Source organism: Hydra vulgaris, chromosome 02 (assembly GCF_038396675.1).
Source record: "Hydra vulgaris chromosome 02, alternate assembly HydraT2T_AEP".
In the NCBI taxonomy this organism is placed as follows: domain Eukaryota; kingdom Metazoa; phylum Cnidaria; class Hydrozoa; order Anthoathecata; family Hydridae; genus Hydra; species Hydra vulgaris.
In genome coordinates, this window is record NC_088921.1 from 25,608,405 (window position 1) to 25,631,554 (window position 23,150).

At 27.1% G+C, this 23,150-nt stretch overlaps 1 protein-coding gene and 1 long non-coding RNA gene across 2 annotated transcripts; both read right to left on the reverse strand.

The window, feature by feature from the left end:
* Positions 1–282: 282 nt before the first annotated feature.
* Positions 283–1,694, reverse strand: LOC136076458 (uncharacterized). Its single transcript, XR_010636286.1, has 3 exons — positions 1,212–1,694; positions 963–1,056; positions 283–422 (listed from the first exon to the last, which is right to left on the reverse strand). It is a non-coding gene; the product is annotated as an uncharacterized LOC136076458 (long non-coding RNA).
* A 6,903-nt stretch (positions 1,695–8,597) lies between these two features.
* On the reverse strand, positions 8,598–18,322 carry LOC124812147 (uncharacterized). The gene is made up of 3 exons (XM_065790408.1): positions 18,135–18,322; positions 9,742–9,912; positions 8,598–8,968 (listed from the first exon to the last, which is right to left on the reverse strand). The coding sequence occupies exons 1-3, from the start codon at positions 18,172–18,174 to the stop codon at positions 8,691–8,693; spliced, it is 489 nt and encodes a 162-aa protein (XP_065646480.1). The 5' UTR covers positions 18,175–18,322; the 3' UTR covers positions 8,598–8,690.
* Positions 18,323–23,150: the final 4,828 nt, after the last annotated feature.

The window sequence follows — 23,150 nt, forward strand, 5'->3', positions numbered from 1 at the left end:
TTTTATCGCGTAGAACACGCATTAGATGCGTATAAAGACAGGTATACAACACGACGCCTACTGAGTATCAGACTTGCATGTAAACACGTATAAAACACGATAACCAGAGAATATTCAATACAATTTTAATAACTAATATGAATTCATAACATAATGATAATGACTAGCAGTAAGCAACCCGTAATACGGGGTATGAGTTATTAAATCATTAATAACAATAAAAACACATTAATAACTTGATATATTATCTAAAAAATTAAATACAAATTTATCTATAAATATTTCAACTTTGGCTCCCTATCAGCAACGTCTTTGCTTATAGTTAACGACATAAAGACCGCATTAACATCAGTTGAGTTCTTTTTAAAATCTGTCACAACACAGGTACCAGAAAAGGAAAGTCAAGTAAAGCCTGCAAATACCTAAAAAAAGATATGAAAAAAAAAATTGCAATTTTTAATTACAAAAGTACTATTTGCATTTTATTGTTAGTAGAATTAGGATAATAATAACAGAAAATATATATTCTGTGTCTACAGAATAATTAAAAAAGATTATAAAAAGGCTAGACAACACAATGTAGTAACACTGGCAAATAACACCACAACTTAATAAGATTTTTTATTAACTTAAATACTTGGACTAAAAAGATTTTATTTTTTACAATATTTTAACAATAAAGGGACAATAATAGTTAAACAATTTGAGAAACTATATCATAAAATAGCAAGCAACTCGTAAAATATTTCTTATAAATGGTCATTATCATTTGTGGTATTAGGAAATACATAAAAGGTCAGTAATTAAATAAGTTTTATTAAATCTCCCTCTCATTTAAGAGAGAGAGAGAGAGAGAGGTAGGTAGGTGTTTCCAAAGCAGCATGTTAACAAAAGTAAAAAAACACGGAATAAATAGTAGTAATTGGTTTTATTATGTTACCAGTAAACAAAATTATTTTTACCTTGATTAAAAGCTCATTTCCAGCATTTCATAATTAAGCTCCAGCTTCTCTCTAACTGTTGACTAATGATTAATAGAGTAAATTTCATACCATACTAAATTTACAAAAATTAAAACCATTTTTCAACAGTAAGCTAACTAATCAAGAGATGACAAAGGGAAGACAAACTAAAAAAAATATGAAAAAATGAACATAATTACGATAGAAATTATAAAAAAACAATTTAAATTTAAAAGTGTTAACTGTTACCATAAATAGTTAAACTCATACTTTGCTTTGTTCTAAAGTGTCTAAAGTAAAATCAAATTAACAGACATTACCCGAATTCTGTCAAGTAAGCTTTCTGCTCGCCGAGCAGCTTTTCTTACATTTCAACAACGATTAATTTCATCCTGCCTAGATCTATTTTTTTCATTTGACAACTATTTTCAAGTTGCCTATTAGCATTTACATTAATAACTTCGTTGAGCCTAATACTATCTATTTCAATTTCACTATTATCATTAAACATATTACAATTTATCTTATTATTGTTACAACTGAATAAATGAACATAAAAGAATCTTACAAATTGTGATCTTTTCTAATCAAAGACTTTATTTAAACTTAAGATTTATTGAAATCCATATATGCTTATATACATAAGTCTATCAAGAATATTAAACAATATTTATTTATGTTTATTAAAATTATTAAACAATATTTATTTACATCAATTATTTTTAATTTAACAAAGAATCTAGACTACAATGCACAAAATTATTTTTACCTTAATGCAAAAAATAATAAATGCACAATCTTGTATAAAAAATTGAAGCAATTTCAGTCAGTATATTTTACTCTAAAGTAATTATATATATATATATATATATATATATATATATATATATATATACAAATACCTTTAAAAAGTGGTATAATACAATGAAATATGAAAAAACATCATCATTTTTTTCAACTACTTTCAAAAAGAATTTATTTATTTTTTCTAAGAAAGAATATTTATATAGATACAGAGAAATATAAAATATACTGAAATATAGGCAGATTTAAGTTTATAAACTTTCGTGTCAACAAATTACAGTCAGTTTTCCATGTTAAATACATAAAATATATATCTAATATAATATATATCAAATATAAAATAAATCCAATATAAAATAAAACAAAATAGTAAACTTACTCAAACCAGTATCAGTTACACCATGTGAAGTAACTAAAAAACACTTCAGTTCTTTTCAATTGCTCTAAAAAATAACTTTCAGCTCTTTCCAATAGCACTAAAAAATAAAACAAAACTTGCTTAGCCAAGTTGCCTAATTTATGAGAATCTGAAAACAAGTAAAAAACCAAGAACAAACAAACATTTATTTGTTATAACTACTATATTTAAACAAATTAATTAAACAAAGAATAACGCCAATTCTCCTTAAAAGCTAAAAAAAATTTTCAGCTTAAATTTGCTTGCAGACCTTGCTTGTAAAACCAAGTGAATAAGAAACACATTTAGAAAAGCCTAGAAACTACTTAAAAATGACATATGCAACATTGAACATTGACTATACTAATTATTAGCAGATGTTTTTAAAAAATTCATAAAAATTTACATACATTCATTCTTTTATATCGCATAAATCCATCATATGATAAATCTGAAATGAAAAAATGTAACGGATAAGTAAATACAAAGAAAAACATCATATATGAATCGAAAATCAATATATCTGATAGAGATAAGATGTCATGATAAGAGAGTAGTAGTTGTTAAATATTGTTATTTCATGTTAGCTTTTAGAAAACAAATCATGTTGGTACATCATGGTTCTAAAAATTCAAACTGAGATGTATATACGGCAATGTGATTTTTCTTGAGTGGCTTTTAGTGAATGATTAAAAGCAGTGAGTTTCAATAATAAAACCACTTATAATTTTTAACATTAAGCACCAACATAAAGGTAAGCCAAATGTAACAACATTAGTAACATAACAACTTTATGCAAAATCTTGCTCAACACGTTTGCCACGTCACACACTTTGAAAACATTGAAACAACATAATATAAACATATATAATAACTATAAAACACAATACATTTATTTAACTTTATATAACATATATAAACACCTCATATAATATTTATATACACAATAGATACATTTTATACTATTTTAATGACACATTTATAAAACAATTACATAACACATATTATCACATACATATATTTATCAAAAACTTTTTAACTTTGAACATAATATAAACATATATGCAAACTATAAACATATATAACTTGAATTGCGCGAACAAAAAATTTAAAAATAACTTGCAAAAATCTAAAAAGATTCACATATATTCATATATAAAAACATATACCTTGTAATAAAATATCAAATTATAATCATATTTAATTTAAATCAAATACTTATTGAATAAAGAGCAAAAAACAGATAGAAGAACTGCATACCTTAAAACAAAATTTAACGTTTAGCAACAATAAAATGTCAGTGGTGGCTCGAAATTTTAACTTATTTTTCTAAATTTTCTAAAACAGTTCAAAAAAAAGGTAATAGCATAACAGAAACGTCCATAAAATAATAATCAACATAATAAAATAAGCAAGATATGAAATGATAGGATTTAAAATATATTTGAATTATATTAATTTAGGACTTCATAAAACTAAATAAATAAATTTAAAAGTAGTAATAAATATTTTTATGATAAAGTTTTAGTAACTCTTTTAGTACAAAAAAGTACTGTAACTGTATTGGAGATATGTGATACTGCTTTAGCAGAACGATATCTCTTCATACAACTTTTCATGTATTCCTGACTATTCCTTTTCATTCCATACAAACTTTTTACTAAATTTCTCAAGAAAAGCCTTGATAATTTAAATTTACCTTTCGCAATTTCAATTTAAGCATGCGCTTTTAAGCAAAGATTTTCGTTTTTCCGTTATACGTTGATATTTGATCAAAATCGGGTAGCATATTTTGAAACCCTATACAGGCTCAGAATAGGCAGAAAAATGAGCAATCTGATTCGCTGATTTTGAAAGAGAGGCAAGTGCGATTTTGTTGAAAAATATAATTAAAATCAAAACAAACAGATTTTTGAAATAAATTTCAATGTAATGATATACTAAGTTTATCAATACAAATCATGTGTTACTATTAACACAGGAAATTCATTTTTTTTTAGTACTCTTCAGAGTATTTAAAATGTATAAAAATCTAATGGTACAAGAGAATTTTCACTCGTAAAAATTTCAATAAAGTTTATCTTGGTGATGAAGATTTTATCTATTGTTAATTTTAAGAAACGAAAAAAAAAATGTGTTAAAGTAAATTTTAAAAAATCTACAAATGTGTTTCTCTTAAAATATGCCCTTGGCCTTAAAGCATCCTCAAATACATAGTTTATATAAGTATGTTGTGCGAGACTAATAGTGAAGCACTTTAGCATACAAAGTTTTTATGCAGTTTTACGTGACTACTGGTGAAGAACTTTATTTATAAACTGATTTACATGTTTATTATAAAGAGTTGAAAATTAGAGTTTTTTAAAAAAGAAAATTTGTACTAATTGCAAAACTAGCTTAAATGTTCCATGTCAATATATGAGCTCTGAGGAGATTTTGTTTTCATGCTTTGTTTCAACCATAGTTTGGAGGAGGTTGATATATTTTTTTATTACGTAGCTTTAATAAAACATCGTGTTAAACCATTAAAAACTTTTTTAAAATTTATAAAAATTTTGGCAGGCTGCATTAAGTTATAAAATATTTGAAAATTTAACAAAAGAAGTGATATTTATGTTTGTCTACAGAACAGTAATTTTTGTACAGTTTCATATAAACACTGACATTAAAAGCAAGAAAAAGTATTGAAGTCAAATAATTTAATCAAATAAAAGTGGACTATGGCATAAATAAAAGTGGATTATGGCAAATGGTTGTGGCATTTTTTGTATTGCAGTAATTGAAAAAAAAAAAGATTTAAAAAACTAAACTAAGTGGTTAAAATCAATCAATTTAATGAAAAAAGAGTAAAAAAAAAGAAAAGAAAATTATCAAAAAAAAGAACAAAATAAGTTGTCATGCTATGAATATTTTTTCTATTATAAAATGTGTTTTGTATGTATAAACTCTTGAAATATTTCACTTGAATTTGCATGTGTGCAGTTTAACAAGATTTCTAAATGTGTTTCTCATGAAATATAATGCCCGTTTTCTATAAAGCATGCTCGATACAAAATTTATATGCAATTGCACCAGACTACTGGTAAAGTACTTAAAATATGAAAAGTATAAATTCTAAGCTGAGGTAGAGGTTGTTCTAAGCTCGTTACTGCATCTTTATACCAACTTGTTAATTATAAACAGTTTAACATTTAAAATTTTGGTAAAAGAAAATTTTTACAGATGTTTTGCCAAACTAGCTTACATGTTCCATATAAATCTACGAACCCTGAAGAAGTCACTGTTCAACCTAAATTTTGAGAAGGCTGATAAAGCGTACATCAATATTTTTCTTTATATATATTATATAGGATGAAAATTGGATATTAATCTAATGGAAATAGTTTGAATAATAAATTGGATAATAATCTATTGGAAAATTTAACAAAAAAAGTGATATTTGTTTTTTCACTGAACATTAAAACTTTACTGAGTATTAAAGTCAAAAAATAATTAAAGTCAAAATAATTAAAATCAAAAAATAATTAAAGTCAAAAATAATTAAAGTCAAAAAATTTAACCAAAGGTGAATTATGGCAATTTTTGTAATAATAATAACTTCATCAAAATTAGCTTTTACATTTGAAGAAGCAAGTTTTCACAAAAATTATTAATATTACATCAAAATAAAACATAACACATCTCTGTTTTTATATTAATAAACAAGAGATATTCACAGAATCTTAAAAAAAGGAACACTTGTTTTTATTGGTTATATTAAAAATTACATAATAAAACTATGAATAAAATTTGTAAATATGAAGTACATTTTATATAAGATTTTTTTTCTAATTTTTTTAGAGCAGACATATTTTCTTTTTCTTCTGGAGTATATAATGTAAAATAAATTATTAGCATTATAAATATATAAAATTTATCAAAGTTTGCTGCTTTTTTAATATTATATACCATCAGTTGCTATTGAAGGATACACATTTTATATTAATTATAGAATACAATAACGAGTATTGTTCAGGTTAAAAGCTATATATCAATAAACATGTATTGAGTTTTGAAATTGAAATAAACAACAACATGAACTTGCGTGTTTGCAATCTTTCTTGTTTCTACCTTTTTACACTTAGTTTTTCATAAAGGTGTGTTAAGTTGAGATTTATTGCTTTTGGTAATCAGTTTACTATATCAAAACACACTTGTGGGCATCAGGTTATAGATTTTTTCTAACAGCTTATTATGCTACAATGCTTTGTGATCTTTTATTACTATACATTACCAAAGGATATCTAAATTTGCTCTTGCTTACAATTGCTTTTGATTTAAGAGTTGCAAATCATCTGGGTTAGCTATAACAACCAATAAGCAATATTCTTAAACTTTTTTAGTGTTGTATATAATTTATATATGCGAGTAATAAGTGTAAAGTTCTAAAAAGAAATTAGGCTATTTTTTCAAAATACTTTTCTTCCTAAATGATTGGATAAATGGGAACATAATTTGAAAAAAAATTATACCAAGTTAATAATAGTCTATTGATATTAGTAGGTAAATTTTAAAACTGTTTTAAAAAATCTATCGTATGAGAATCACAGCATAGTCAAGTTTCACCATCTGGTTTATAGTTTGTTACAATGGTTGTCTTTTTTATATTTAAGAATTATAAAAACAAACTAATTTTTTTAAATCTTTATTTTTAAAAAAAAATTCTGAAAACCGCGGATGTTTGAGTTGTGAGGGTTTGTATAAGTATTTGTATTATATTGCAAAAAATTGGATAGAAAAATCATAATTTTTTTTGCTATTATTATTTGGTTTTTTATGAAATTACTCAAATTCACTTTTATTATTCAATACGTTTTTTGACATTTGTTTCGATTTAAACATACGCGCAAAAGCCTCTCTTTCAGAATCAGCGAATCAGATTGCGCATATTTCTGCCTATTCTGAGCCTGTATAGGGTTTCAAAATTTGCCGGCGGTATGTTATACATGACCAATACTCCGAGTATTTTCAATACTAGATATGCCGACTGGGAGTAGACTTGTCATTGTCAATTGGCTTGTTTGAGGTGTATCATTCTTGCAATGCAGTTAACATTACCATTCAGCGTTGTAATTTTTTTTCATGCTAAGTTTCTTGTCCACTAAAGATATTAGTTTGCAATATTAACTTAGTTACTATTATAATACTTCTTTTAGAAATCAAACTTCACTTTTTCAGCATGCTCAGGTTGCCTGGTACGAAATATTTTATGCATTATCTTGAAATTATTTAAAAAATATGGTATCTAAGTACTTATTACAGCGTTCAAAATAAAATTAAAACTTGTCTGCATGCTTTTTTTTCTATCAATTATTTGATATTCAAACAAAATTCATAAAATCTCGTTTTACTCTATTTATAAAAAACTGTAGTTTTACCACTCTTTTTGCGTTCATTATATACGCTTTATAGTTATCCATGTTTTTTGCCTAAAATAATATTTTTATTTTCAAGATTTAAAATGACTTTCTATCTTCTTGACAGCAAGAGCAAAAGACAAGTAGTAGACAAATAAAACCTAATGATCTATGAATAGGGGAAAGGCGCCTATGATGACCTAATAAAAACAACATAATTATTAGTGAAGTAACAAGAAATTTTTACTTTACTAAAAAAATTTTGGTTCAAAAAACACAGAAAACGCAATATCTCTTATGTGCATGCGCGAAATTCTACGCTGCTGCTATGTAGCACGAAAGGGTTAATTAAGATGATTACGCGTATTTTCTGGCATTTCTAAGGGAAGACTCTAAGGTCAAATGAAGTTGTCAAGTTTCCCTTGATTCTAACCAGACTCATCCTCCCCTATGCCATCATAGAAGCAGTAGTTGCCTATGATAGCATACTTGTGCTTTTTTTTTTTTTTTAAATAAAAATAACTAATAAAAAAATAATCCTGATGAAAGCCGCTAGGGTTATTATTGTTCTACATGTAATAAAGAGTGTATACATATCAAAACTTTAGTTCTTGGTCTTCAGGATACTGAATAATGAAAAAAAACGTTTTTTTTACCTTAAAAATGGTCTACGTTCAAAGGTAACGTTTTTATTATAACTGAAAGTATTTTTGATCTATTCACTTTTTCTTACATTTCAATTATAGTTTTTAAGAACACTAGTTTAATATTTGATAATTAAATATATTTTATAGAATTATAACCTAATAAAACTACATCAAACTAGAGGTACGAGGTTTGGTACGAGATTTGGAACGATATTTTGTACGAGCTTTGGTACTAGAGGTACGAGTTTTAGAACGAGGTAACAACAGTTTGGAGTGGTTAACTTTCTATATATAAGTATAGTTCATCATTAATAAGATAAATATGCAAAAATTCCAAACTGGGTTTACTTTTAAAAAGTAGAAATTAGTATATATAAAATATAAAACATGCTCAAAGTAACTAACAAAATATTCAAATCTATGCAAGTTTAAAAAAACTAACAGTTTTCAAACTAACGTTTAAATTTTAAAAAGGCTACGACTGTCATTCTATGTTTGAAGCTTCCGTTGTAGTTGCCGGAGATATATTTATGAGGGGGTTGTTTCTTGAACTTTTTAGTTCTTCGTTGTATTTTATTTTGGCTTTCGTTATGACGTCTTTAACAATAGCATCTGCTTGATTTTTTAAATATATTTCTGATAAAACCTCACGTTTCTGGTCTTCTCCATCGGTGTTGTTTGATTCAGTTTTATATTTAAGTTCATTCGACTTGCCAATATCATTTGAGGAGCTGAAATTTCTGCCAGACGAAGAGGAACTAACTAAACATCAAAGATATACATGTGTATTGCATAACATTATTAAAGTATAGATAAGTTTATCATACAAGAAAAGTCTTACAGAAAAATTTCAAGAGTTGAATTTTGAAATAAAAATTATAATTAACATTAAATTAAAATAAATAATTTATATAAAAATTTCTGTTAAACGTATCATTTTTGATGAATAGAAACTATATAATTCCTATACACCCTTTATATTGACACTAATTATACTAATTTTACACTAATTATATACACATATACACTGTATATCCTATACACTTTTTTAAAGATAGGTTTATTTTTTAGGAGAAATACACATGATTAACAATCATTGTCAAAAGTGAATAATATTTCTGTTACTTAGTCGCATTGTTTTAAGGATGAATATATTACTGCATTATGGGAATTCCCATGCATTCCCATAATACAGTAATATATTCATCCTTAAAACGTATATATGTATATATATATGTATGTATATATATATGTATGTATATATATATATGTATGTATATATATATGAATGTATATATATATGTATGTATAAGATATATGTGTGAATATAAAATATGATAAAACCAACACTTAAGTCATTTTGTTTAACAAAATGAATTAAGTGTTAAGACAACTTTTAAAAATGGATTTTCCCTAATAAACAAAGAAAAGAGAACTTTTTTTTAGTTTGTTATTTTGTTAGTTACTTTTTTGTTAGTTGTTACTAATTTGTTTAGTTTTGAGCTTCACATAAGAAAAGCTTCACAAGACACTACCTCTATATTTACTTTGCGCAACTTTATCAACTTCATACGAAAATTGTTCATTTAATTTTGATAGTCTTGCTTTACTGTCCTCTTCACGCTTATGACGAGCATCAATCATTGACACGCGATCACCTCGAATTTGACTCTTTGTCTTGTTTCCATTTATTTGTATTTGAGGAACTGAAAAGATTATGAAAACATAATGTATCATGTACTACCAAATCTGCTGAATTGATAAAAAGCGAACCTATAGAAGATAAACAAGTTAAATAGTTAGCACTTCTTGTACATCCTACTGTTACTTTGATATTAGTCAAATCTGTCTGCCAAATCATTTTTACTAATCTTAATTGAGTCTAACCATAAAGCAAAATTTGAGTAATTTTCTTTGCATAATGAATGTATGAATTTCTTTTTTCTTTTATTACATGGAGCTTAATCATCGAAAAATTTTTTGTTTTCATTTTCTCTCTCGCTCAGTCTTAAAAAATTAAACTTAAAAAATGAAAAAAATCTTTTTTAAAAATAAATTTGCAATGTATGTGATTTACAATAGTTTCATTTATATATAACCAAATTGTTACTCCTATTATTATTGGCAATATTTTAAGCAGCCGTGGTGCAGTGGTTCTAAAGATCCTAAAGATCCAAGGATTAATGCCGGCTGCGGCCAAATTTGTAAGGAAGGAGATGTGAAGTTCCTGGTTAAATGCTTTTTCACAATACTCTGAGATAAAACCATAAGTACTTCTTGGAGTATCCACACACACACACACACACACACAAAATAAAAAAAAAATTACTGTTAAACTAAAAAGAACTGTTAAAATTCAACACATACTGTTGTTGAGCTCAAAATTAAGTCTTAATTTATTGTTATAACTCACTTCTCTATTTTTGAAATTTCCAGTTGAACTTTTTTTTTCTTTGTTTTTTTTATACAATAAATAGAAACTGATAAAAAAAAAATTAAAAACAGCATACTTTTTTATTTTTTAAAACTTCTTTGTAAAATTGTAAAACGTTTACAAAATGAGAGCAGGGGCGGATCCGGCATTTTTCTAAACTAAAGGTTTTTTCATCGATAAATTTTAAATTTCATAGTACAATCTATCAGTATTCAAATCTATCAGCATTCAATCAAATCAAATCTATCAGCAATCAATCTATCAGCATTCAAAAATTATTACCATATAAAGCTTATACCCCACTCAATTTAAAGGGTTACAAATTTTATATAAATATTTTTGTTAATTCACCTCCTCAAGGTCGAGAAGACCACTACAAACAAGGAGGCTACTTATTTGTGGTTTAACCCTCTCTCAACTCTTTAACTCCGAAACATAAACCTTAACAAACTAGGCCGCTGCGCGGAGAAACGAGTTGAGCATGGTACTACCAGGGACGTGGTGGGGATCGAACTCGGAACCTCTCTCTTTTGAAATGAGAGCTCTAGCACTACACCACTATCGCATATTATATGGTCATAACTTTTGAATGTTAAAAGATTATTGTATGGAAATTAAAATTGTATGAAAATTAAAATATAAAATTTATGAATACAAGTTTAGTTGAGAAAATTTTAGGGATTTTTTGTTTCAAGACTCCAATCATCGCAATCTTTTGCAAAGCATCCTTATTCGATATGAGTATAAACATATAAATGTTTGGTATTTGCTGCATGTCAAGAAGTTAACTCAAACCCCAAAAAATGCTGGTTCCGCCCCATGGAGTGGGTTCTCGTAAGCTTTATATGGCTATATCTTTTGAGTGCCCAAATATGCTTGAATAAAATTTGAAATTTTTTTTCAAAAATAAGTTTCTATCAACCAAGTGGTTACTGGAGACATTTTTTGAAGGTATTTATGCTCCTGTGGTGTAACTATTGTGATTTTTTGAAAAATGCTATCACTTTAATAATTACTAGCACAAAATTAATTTAGACATATAAAATACCACAAATTTTAAACATGTTACAAAAAGATATCGAATTCTTTCAACAAAAATATATTCTTGAAATTTATATAAAATCTTATTGAGCAGTATTCAACAATCATAACTCTTTATTTCTCACTATAGTGTATTTCTCAGACACAACAAACCTTTTCAGAGTTTGTTTAAATTTTTATGCATAGCTTTGTAAGTTTGTTCTGATAAAAACATTAATCTTCTGCTTTTCAAAATACTCTGAGACAAAAACTGATTATGAGAAACTTCCATCCTAGTAAAACCTATTTTGCAAATAACTATAGACAGTAATTAAATATAAAATCAATTAATAATATCAATCAGTGATATTTTTACATCATATCTGCATATCAAGTTTGTTTTCAAATTTGAACTTTTAAATTCATTTGCTAGTAATCTGAAAGTCTTTGAAGCTCATTTTTATCCATTGGATTTCCAGAACATCAAAATGAGTGTTTTCAACCGTAACCCTCCATCTAAATTTTTTTATAGGTATTACTCATTTAAAATCTACATTACATCTTAAGTCAAGATATAAAATAAGATACTTACAGATAATCAAAGAATGATGTCGATGAATTTTAGATCAAGGTAAACTTCCATGAATAAAAGTTTACCTTTAACGTTTCCAAACCTTTTAACTTGATGACAACCATTAAACTAAAAAAAGTCTCTACAGTGTAATTGGTAGTTTTACCTAAATTTAAAATATAGGTTTTTTTTGTAGTTTATACAAATTGCAATCGGATAACTTTTATGTTTAAACTGAATTCAGAGTCCGCAAATCCTCCTCTCAATTGAATTAATTAACTAATTTTTATAAAGATAGAAACTTTGTCTCGACAAAACTGTAAAAGATTCATTTCCTATTTACTATATGAAGTCTTACTCTTTGCAGTTTTTTTTTGAAACCAAACATTTTTTGCAAGTATTTTTATATTGTTTAAATAAATAAAAATTTTATTTGCGGCACTAACCATGTGATTTCAAAACTAAAACAAAAATACTCTCAAAAAACACACCCAGTAACACCCTTATTAAAGGAAATAAAAAAATGGAAATCAAATGCTTTACCTTTAAAAAAGTCATAATTTATAACTAAATTTATAATTTTATTAAAATATATATCAGAATTCAAACGATAAGGCTTTTTAAAGTTGTATATAACCTCCTACCTAGTGAGGGTTGGAAGTCTTCGTACGTCCGACGGACATCGAGGACGTCTTATGACATCTGATGCCTACTTGCTTCATTTTTTAAAAATTGGTGAAACGAAAAAAAAAGGCAAAAAAAAGTTTTTGCGTTTACCGAAAATTTATAAAAGTGGATATATGACTTTCCTACTTGAAGGTATAGAAATAAGAGCTTGAATACATAAATCGCATTTTTTTATCACAACTTTATATAATTCGTTTTACAGATTTTAACAATAAATATAAAAGAAAAATATCGAAGTATAAAAGTATATAAGATAAAATATAAAAGACAAAAAAACAAATTTCGAAATAAAAGTAATAAAGAGCAAGTTTGTAAAAAATTAAGATTGCCCTATTATAAACCTGTATTACGTACATATTTTAGGTACATTCAAGATATATAAAATGATAAACAAAAACCTAATTATCAAAGAAGAATATACATAAAAGATATAATAAGAATAAATAATATAAGCTGTGTAATTAAGCATTGATTACTTCAATTCTGTTCATTGTTAAAATAGATATTTGCAACAATGCGATTTACAGATTTTACACCAATAACTTGATGATCATCATGTAAAATCATCCCATAAGATGATCATCCCATAAGAAAGAAGTAGTACAATCATTTAATCTAAGTACCTGTTCAGCAGCATATCAATCACAAAGAGTTGAGTTTCTTATAAACAAAATGGCAGTTAAAATACACATTATGTTGCAAATGCTTTTGCAACATAATGTGCAAGATCGATAGCTGGTAAAACCAATTCTTCATGATAAAGTTTTTCTATATAATGACATTGTATCTCACCAGATTCAGCTAATAGTAAGATTTTGCAAAAAATTTTCTATTAGCTAAATCTTTGCGATATTAAAAATAATGATACCCTAGTTAAATTAAATCATCAATAAGTGAAACTGTGCATCTTAAAGTGGTCCTTAAAGCTTCTGAGGTTTGTTTACTTAATGTAAACTTTCGATAGTTTGAAACTTAAGATAATTGTAAATCTTTAATCCATTTAGCTAAGTTCCTCAAAAATAATTGTTTCATGCTACCCAAAACAGCTGCATTTCAAACTCAAAAACTGTTGTTGTTTTTTTGGTTACTGTTACTTATTGTCCACCATAAATTTACCAACTTTAAAAAACTTGAGACATCTTGAGCCTATCTGTAAAATAACTTTTAATAGCTGCAGAAGTTATAGGATTAAATACTGCAAGAGCAAATGGTACACTTTGTTTATTATCTCCAGGATGAAGTGATTTATAAGATAATTTGAAACCTTTTTTTAAATTTGAGTAAAGTAATTGGTCTTTATCATATAAGTTACAAAGCAGTTGGTAAAAATAGTAGACTATGAGTTGCGTTACCACCTAAATTTTGGAGAAAACCCAGATTTCCCCTCCCAAAAATCCCAGAAATACCCAGATTATGTAAACAATATTAAGTCATTGCAAAAAAATTTTTTTTTTTTCACAATAACTTAATACTGGCATTTGCTTGTAATGACCATGGGTTATAGCGGCACTGTTAACCCTAAGCCAAAAATATTATTAACTAAAAGTATACTTTGCCCTAAGCCAAAAATATTATTAACTAAAAGTATACTTTGGTATACTAAATTAACTACAACAACTAAATTAACATACTAAATAACTAAAGAAACTTTATTACAGTTATTTACCATTTAGTTAATTTTTATACTCAGAAGTTAAATTGTATTAAAACTGTCTCTTATAAGCGATATCAATAGTATCAATTATCTTTTGGCTGGTTACTTCTGAAGGATTAATGTCGGCAAGAGTATGATGCTACAATACTTCTTGTTTAATAAAAAGACTAAGAAGGAAACGATACTTGCTGTTGTACAACTTGTGAAGAAGTAAATTTTGAGAATTAAATGTTCATGGCATTTACTTTGCCACAAAGAGAAACCTGTGCTTTGTATCAACACTGTTCATTACCTGTACGATTTTGACCGGCACCATCAACTTTATCCACTGAAGGTTGAGATTGAAAATACAACTGAAGAGCAACCCATTGTTCAAAATTTCTCTCGATGACCGCTTCTTGGGACAGCCAACGTGTTTTACATAGCTTCAAAACTTTATATTGCTGGACTTGAACTACGTTTTGTATCAACTGGAACTCATACTTTCTTTTGCTACTACGAGAAAAATAGAAGCAAACATTCTTTACAAAAACTTCAAGCCATGATGAAAGCCGATTGCTAGCAGCATTTGCACAGAGTGCAAATGATAGGCAAACACAGATGCAATGGCATTTCAATTATTTTCAATTATTTTCGCTGTTTTTATAATTAGATTTTTATAATTATAAACACAGATGCAATGGCATTTCAATTATTCTCAATTATTTTCGCTGTTTTTATAATTAGAGAAAATGGTTTTCCTTATAAAGCATTTTTTAAATTCCATAAATGAATTTAAAAGGGGTTTCGATTCATTTAATGAACTAAAAACCTCTAACCTAAATATGATTTTTTGTATAGAAAATCGACTTTCCGGGAAGAAGACAGAAAAACTTTTCAAAAATCTGCCTATGTCATAATCCTCAGTCGACGTACATTACGATTTGTCTATAACTAACGATCAGTTGATGTTTATTTCGCTCAGCTCAGTAGTGACCCTAGTCAGGAAGAAATACAATACTGATTTCTTAAACTCGTGGAGTTCAAAAAAGGAAATAAAGTATTAAGAGAGAGAGAGAGAGAGAAATATTTAGGGTGGAATGCAAGAAGCAAACTTGGGTCAAGTTCGACTTGAACTTTACATTGTAACCAATAGCGGCAGAGTATTTTTTGAGCGGAAAACCCAAACTCTGCCGCTATTGGCTACAATGTAAAGTTCAAGTCGAACTTGACTCAAGTTCGCTTCTTGCATTCCACCCTTAATGTCAAACCGCGTACGATCTCGCTATCTTTAAAACCCTTTCCCTTCTTTACATACATTTGTACGTTTTAGGTTAATCACCTTTCACGTCATAACTGCGTATGTACTTTATGAAAGATCCCTTATGTTGTTGTATGCTCTTAAAGTGCAAGCATGTTCAAAGATTATTAACGCCTAAGTATTTGTAAACCATTTGTCCTTTGTCTCGTATTCTTAATGATGTTAATTAATATACAAGAAATTCAAACATGTGTAATATAAATAAGTTTTGCAACATAAATCTAAAAATAAAAAATATAAATGTAAAAAACATGTCACATGTTAAAGATGTGTGTTGGAGTTTTCTTTAATAATTTGCTTAAGCTATACACTAAAGTTCCACTATACACTGTGTCCTTAGTATGGTTCTCTACATGTTTCACGTTCTCTGCTGTCAAACAAAATGTCATAAATATACCGAATGTCTCAAAATTATTTAGTTAAAAAGTTTTAGGAAAATTCTTTCTGTTAAAATAAGGGTAAAAAAAAATAAGTGTACAAATATATGTAAAATGTTTTGTTATGCTATGTCTATCATTTTACTAAATCTATCTTTGCATCCTTTAAAAACTTTTATTCGTCTAGTGTTTTTCCCCGCACTACAACTACTCGGAACTCTGTCCCCTCTTCATATTTTGTCAACCGTTTCCTTGCTTTTTAACTCTATTCTTTGTTTTTTTTGTAACTCCCATCTTATTGGTGGTTGCTTGCAGCCTTGTTGCATCAATGCTGCGCTCCCATGGGAGTGAATCATAAAAAAAAAAAAGTTTTTACATCTATAACAGGTTATTTACAAATTTTAAAACACTGCCACTTCAATGCACTTTCGATCTACTGCTTGGAGATTAATCTCTCCTTCCCAAGTAGCAAGTGAAGTTTTTTTGTTAGAATTTTAGTTTTCATTAAAAAAAAAAAAGCAATGCGTCAATTTTTTTTTAAATGACTCTATTACTAAAAAGTTGTTTAAATTATTTGTTGTTAAAGGTATTCTGTATGTTTAAATTTTTTTTCTTTTTGTCTGTTCTTTTTATTCGATTTTAAGGAAATTAATGCTTTACAAAATAAGAAATTAATTCATTAAGTATTTTTGTCTGAAACGGGCGTGTTATATGCTAAGTATGTAAGTTTTAATAAACTTACGGTTTGAAATAATTTTCAAAGTATAGCACGTTGTTTTGTTTTGTTCGAGTTAATTAAAGTTTAAATAATAATGCAGTTTAATAAAAACACGAAATTAAAAGTAAAAAAAAAAATGCTAGAAGTAATTATCAGTATTTATACCTTTATTTTTTCATCACTAACTACGAGTTTACTTATTTTATCTATTTGTATTGCCTGTTGTATAATTACCTAATAATTTCCCGGTTTATTAACCTTACTTGACGCCGTCAGCCGACTATAAATTCGACTAACGGTTGTGCTTTATTAAATTTGTGTGTATTTTGTTACATAAATAAAGCACTTATTTAAGTGCTTGTTTAAGTGCTTCCTTATCGTTGGATATTTTATGTAATGAACGGTTTTTACGTAAATGATAATTCGCCTGACTTTTTTTTGCGCGAAGTTCGAGAAGGGGCTTCAGTCAGACAAAAATCGTCTACTTTTTCGTAGTGTTAGGTATATATGTTGTATTCAACATTATATATTGTGTTCAGTATATTTTTTGACACAAGTAACATTTTTCTTATTCATTAAAAAATATTTATTAAAAAAAATATCTTGGAGTTATATAACAAGAAATACAAACTGATTCGTTGACACAATTTGAAAACAAATTCTCGATTTGTAAAAACCAACTCAAACAGCTTTTCTAATATTGAGTTCTCTAATTTAGTTAAATAACAAATTTTTTTTTAAAAACTAAATTCGATTAACCAGTTTGCGGACGCAATTCAAAAGAAGATGCTTCAGAGTGAAGATAACTTTCCTTACTTTCTTGGATAATTTTTTGCCAAGAAGATTATTGTGTAAAGTTTAAACAAAAATTTCATATGAAATTTTTCGTTGAGAAATGAAAGATTACAAGGTTCTAGTTATTTTTGTTGTTGCCTGGTAGATTTATTTTGCTTTTAATAAATGCAAAATGGATTTATTTTTGTTTACGTCGTTATAAAATTTTTTTTTCCTCAAATACTGTCTGTTATTATAATTATTTTTAAATCCCTTTTTTTATAATTGGTTATGTATTTTAAAAAAATAAAGAAAAATATTATTTAAAACAATATTTATAAACAAATTAAAGTAAATGAACTGTTATAATAACTTGGAATATAAATAAATTACCAACACTGGATGGCTTAACAGAGCTTGATCCGCATCCCATTACTTGTGGTTATTCTATATTTTCTTGTATACATGAACTTAAGGCAAATAAATGTTTCACAACATCTGGAACACAAAAATAGATATTTCGTTCATTCGGCCGACAATATATGTAAGAACCACAAATTATCTATCTAATTAACAAAAAAAAGGAAAACAGAGTGGAGCGATCAAATTTAATGAAAAAATATAGATCAGTTTCCGTCGAACTTTTCAATATTTATCAATCGTTATTCTATAATTTCGTTATAAACGTCCTTCTATTATATAATTCATTATATAGTTATTTTTATTTACGAAAATATATTTTCATCAATTTGAAAAAATGAATTACGAAAGACAATAATAAAAATGTATCACCAGGTTTTCATTGCAAATCATAATTTTTGTTCAATGTTTACGTAAAAAAGTTTACATTTAACTATAGCAACCTTAAACCGCAAAATCAATATTTCATTCGCAAAACAACAACTTTTAAAATTCACGAAATGCAAAAACAATAGAAATAACCGAACGCCTTATTTATAAAAAAACCCTTCAAGCTCACTCTTTAAAAAAACGCGCAGGTGATTTTAAAGTAAAGACGAACAAAGAATGGAATATGTTTCGGCAAATATCTTTTTAGTTTTTTTTTTTACACGATTAAGAAGTTTTAATCATTCAAAAAGTTTATTCACTCAAAATTTCCGTTTTGCACTTCTACTTAGTGACTTAATATTTGTACAGAGTTATTTTATTTTATTTAATATAATTTGTCTTGAATAAAATAGTTATTAGCTATTTTTAATTATAATAAAAAAGAGTGTAATAAAAAAGTATTTAGTATAATTCCCCCATTTCAATTTTTATATTAACTAATGTATAATAATAATCCTTATTTTGCCATTAGCAATCAAAAAATGTGTTCAACTTGACATTAAATATTTGATTGACGGTTTCCATTGATAATTTTTGCTGGCGATTTCGGGAGATATAAAATGGAATATAAACATATAATATAAACTACCGTCGGGAAAAATAACGACGTCAAATTTCATTTTTTAAATTGTCTAATTAGACATTATAACTTCAGATCCAAAGAAATTAGAGTTTAAATATTGCTGACGATAAAGCGATATTTAAACTCTATGATGATGATGAATTTACTGATGATAAAGCATTATTGATTAAAATAAAAAACTGGGAGCCGCCTCATTAAATGCTATTCCCACAACGATTCTCTGAAATAAAACCATTAAAACTATTAATAAAATTTCCTATTAATAAAAATAATAAGTAATAATAAAGTAAATCAATAAAGTAATAAAAATCCTTCGAAAGTAAATAGAAAATGACTCAGGTCAAACTGTTTTTTAGGTTGTTATATAGAGTGTAGTTAATTTATATAGACGCAAAAGTTCTCTGATCATCTTTTTAACCCCCCACTCACAAAATCAAAAAGATTTTAAAAAAGGTATTTAAAAACTAACTAATGTTGTTGATAATCTAAGGTTGACGTTAGTATTGAAGTTAAAAAAACATCAATTAAAAATGCAGTTTATATTTGCTTCCGGCAATTTATAATTTAGACTTTTTTCCACTATTTTATTAATGACAAGTTAAAATTATCATTTTTTTCTTAAAGACCAGTATAACACTTCATCACAGTTTTTAACTCTGGTTACGAACCTGAAGCAATGCTTATTTCCCAAAAACCTTCTCGTTTTATTGACCGTAGATCCAATTTTATATAAGCAACAAATACACTATTACAAATATTACCAGATATTATAACATATTGAAATGCTTTTCAACATTTTTCACAATACAGTATTTAACAATTAAATATTACACTTTTATAAAATAATTAACATTTTTATCTTTTTTTAATTTCTTACAATGTATTGAATTGACACTATGTCTAAAAATAACTTCAATTTTCTAAAATTTATAACATTTTCAGAGCTCTTCAGTATCAAGTGTTATTTTTTAGTCAAATTTTTTTTTAATAATGTTATTCCAGATGTTCGAGAGCATAACAAATAATAAACTGAATAATAAGCTGTTATATTTTTGAAAAAATTAAAGTTTTTTTCTCACTGTTATCTTATTTGGCAATTACTATTGAAAAAAAAGGAATATTAAAAACTTTTATTTCAACTTTACTACTGCCCTACTGTGCTTCGTTAACTCTTCAATTTAAATTTATCATAAAAGCTGCTGTAGCGCTTTTATGTGGGAATACAGTGGCGCTGAATATAGCCCTTTTACGTGGGAATACAGTAGCGTAGTATACATTTTCAATATATAAAATATTAGTTATTATTATTCTGTTTAAATAATAAAGCTAAGGGTTATGCAAAATATTTACAAATATCAATTATAAATTGAAAATCTTTAAAACTGACAATTAACTAATCAGTTAATTAATGAACAAACCCACAAGCAATGCCTAAAGTTATTAGTACTAAACTGCGTATCTTTCCTAGTATTTTCCAAATAATTTATTATGTTCATTACAGCTATAATGGGTTATCTTCATCTACAAAAAACTTGAGGAAAAACTCTGATGTTTGTCTAATTGCGCATCCAAGCAACTAGTGCAACCTCTATCTGCTTTCTCTATTTCTATCTTTCATATTCAACTGCTTCTGACTTTAGCTCTAATTTACTTCTACAAACTCACTTACTCTTGGTCTGTCAAAGCGGGTTATGATGCTCATTAGTGAGCTAAACTAGTCTTCGCAACTTTGGTATGTGGCCTCTATAAAACAATTAGCTGGAGAATGATAAACCACTATATCACCTATGCGCATTGCAAATGTGCTTCACATGAATTTATTTGCTTTAATCAAAAGTCGAAAAATTTATTTTCTTGATTTCTTAATGTGTACAACAGCTTTTTAACATTCCTCAAAATGAGCCTTATCATGTATTTATTTTTCCTTACCATGACGCTTATATGCCAAGAAAAGGCATTTAATCTTTTGATTCTGATGCTACCGATTTTCGGTACAACGCTGTTCGGTCGGTAGCAGGAAAAAATCCCCTTTAATTTTTTTTTACAGCGCATAAAAAAAAAAGATATATCAATATAATAGTTATTTGTAATATAAATATTTTATACATACGTACTATAATACAAATAGAACCTTAATCCTTCATTTTTCATATATCGACTGACAATTAGGTAGAACATACAACAAATGTAGGGGAAGTTGAGGCGCGGTAGGGGAAGTTGAGGCGCGGTAGGGGAAGTTGAGGCGCATTGGATCGGATTTCTTTATCTTTTAAACTGAGCAAAAATTAAAGCATGTATTTTTTTTTTTAAGGCGAATGTATTGAAATATATGTCCTTTATGATAAAAAACCACTATAACCCAAATATTTATTATCTAACGGTTCACTGAAAGATTTAAAGTGAGTTTTGTTACCTGATTCAGTGTGCCCCAGTACTGGGGCACAGTAAATCAATGAATACTGCTGTGAATGAATGATAGTGAATAGGGGCATAGCCAAATAACTTTGAGGCTGAGAGATTAAAGATACTGTACATTATACTTTTGGTATACTTTTATTAATTAGATTAGTATAAAATTGAAAAAATAGACATTTTGAAAATTGAGAAGAAAAAAAAAGTATTGATAACAAAACTTATAAAAATGTTAAAATTTTTTTATTTATAAATCGAAACTAATAAATTCATTTTCGTGTAGTTTATTTGTTAAAAATTGATAAATTTAATCATTAAGATCATTAATGAGCTATAGTGAATCAACCTATTCACTGTACCTCGGTTCACTATGCCCCACCCTAACAAATTGAGTTTAAATCTAATTTCTCGGAACATGAGTGTTGTTAAAGGAAAAGCTAAGCTACTAAAAAGAAATATAAATAATCCGAATGAAAAACCTCGACTTTTAAAGTTTTTTCCCACTATGAACTCCATAACAAACATAAGGAAGTTGAGAAAATTTACTTTAGTTAGCTAAAAACAAAAATTACCTACCAAAAGCCGGTAGTCAAAAATTATGTGGTAACAACTATAAATAAAGTTTGCTGATATATGAGCACATAAAATAATTACATTATCAAAATTCTAATCTTTGAGAAAATGACTCTTATTCACTGTGCCCTCGATCCACTGTATCCCAACTTCCCATATATACACCGACTGACAAATAGGTAGAACATGAAAGGAGTGCTGCTACATTGACTGAGGGTTTTGGTTTGGGCAGGCAATCTATCAATTTCAAAGCAATATTATTTTGAAAATTTTATTTTTTGCGGGAGATTTTTTTCTAGAACCACGTCATGTACGCAAATTAATTTTTTAGCATGTTATCATCAGTAATAAAAACGATGGCATTCACAGTGTTATAAAATGGGTTCTAACCTTGACTTTCTGACCCGAGAAAACCCTTTTGTGGAATGATAGCCCACACTATGGGGATCACTTGGATGTAAGTATTAAAATCAGATTACAACGTCCTGGCAAGTTATTGATGTTTAAATTTTCTGAATTTATTGATTACACACACACTCGAAATGACAGCTTGTTTTGCATTTTTACAGTAAGATATAATTTTAAATTCAAGTAAACAAACATACTGTAGCATAAAGAGCATTATGTTTTATGAAAACATAAAAAAAAGTTGAAAAATTAAAAGATATCAAGAAGGTAAGCTTCCTTTATTACCAAACAAATATAATATTTTTTTATTCTTCTGTTTTTCTGTTTAACTTTTCATAAAAATTATTTTTAACTGTGAAAATAAGACAGTTTTTGAATTTCGGGAAAATTTCGGGAAAATAAAAATTTCGGGAAAAGGCATGATTTATTTACTTTATTCACGAGAGCAAAACTGCGCACATCTAATTTTACAAAAAAATGCCAAATACAGCAAAAAACCACCAAGACTGCAGGAAAACTGTCTGTTTTCTTTGCTTCAGTAAATGTCAGAGGGAACTGACACCTTTCCTAAAAGAAAAATGCCA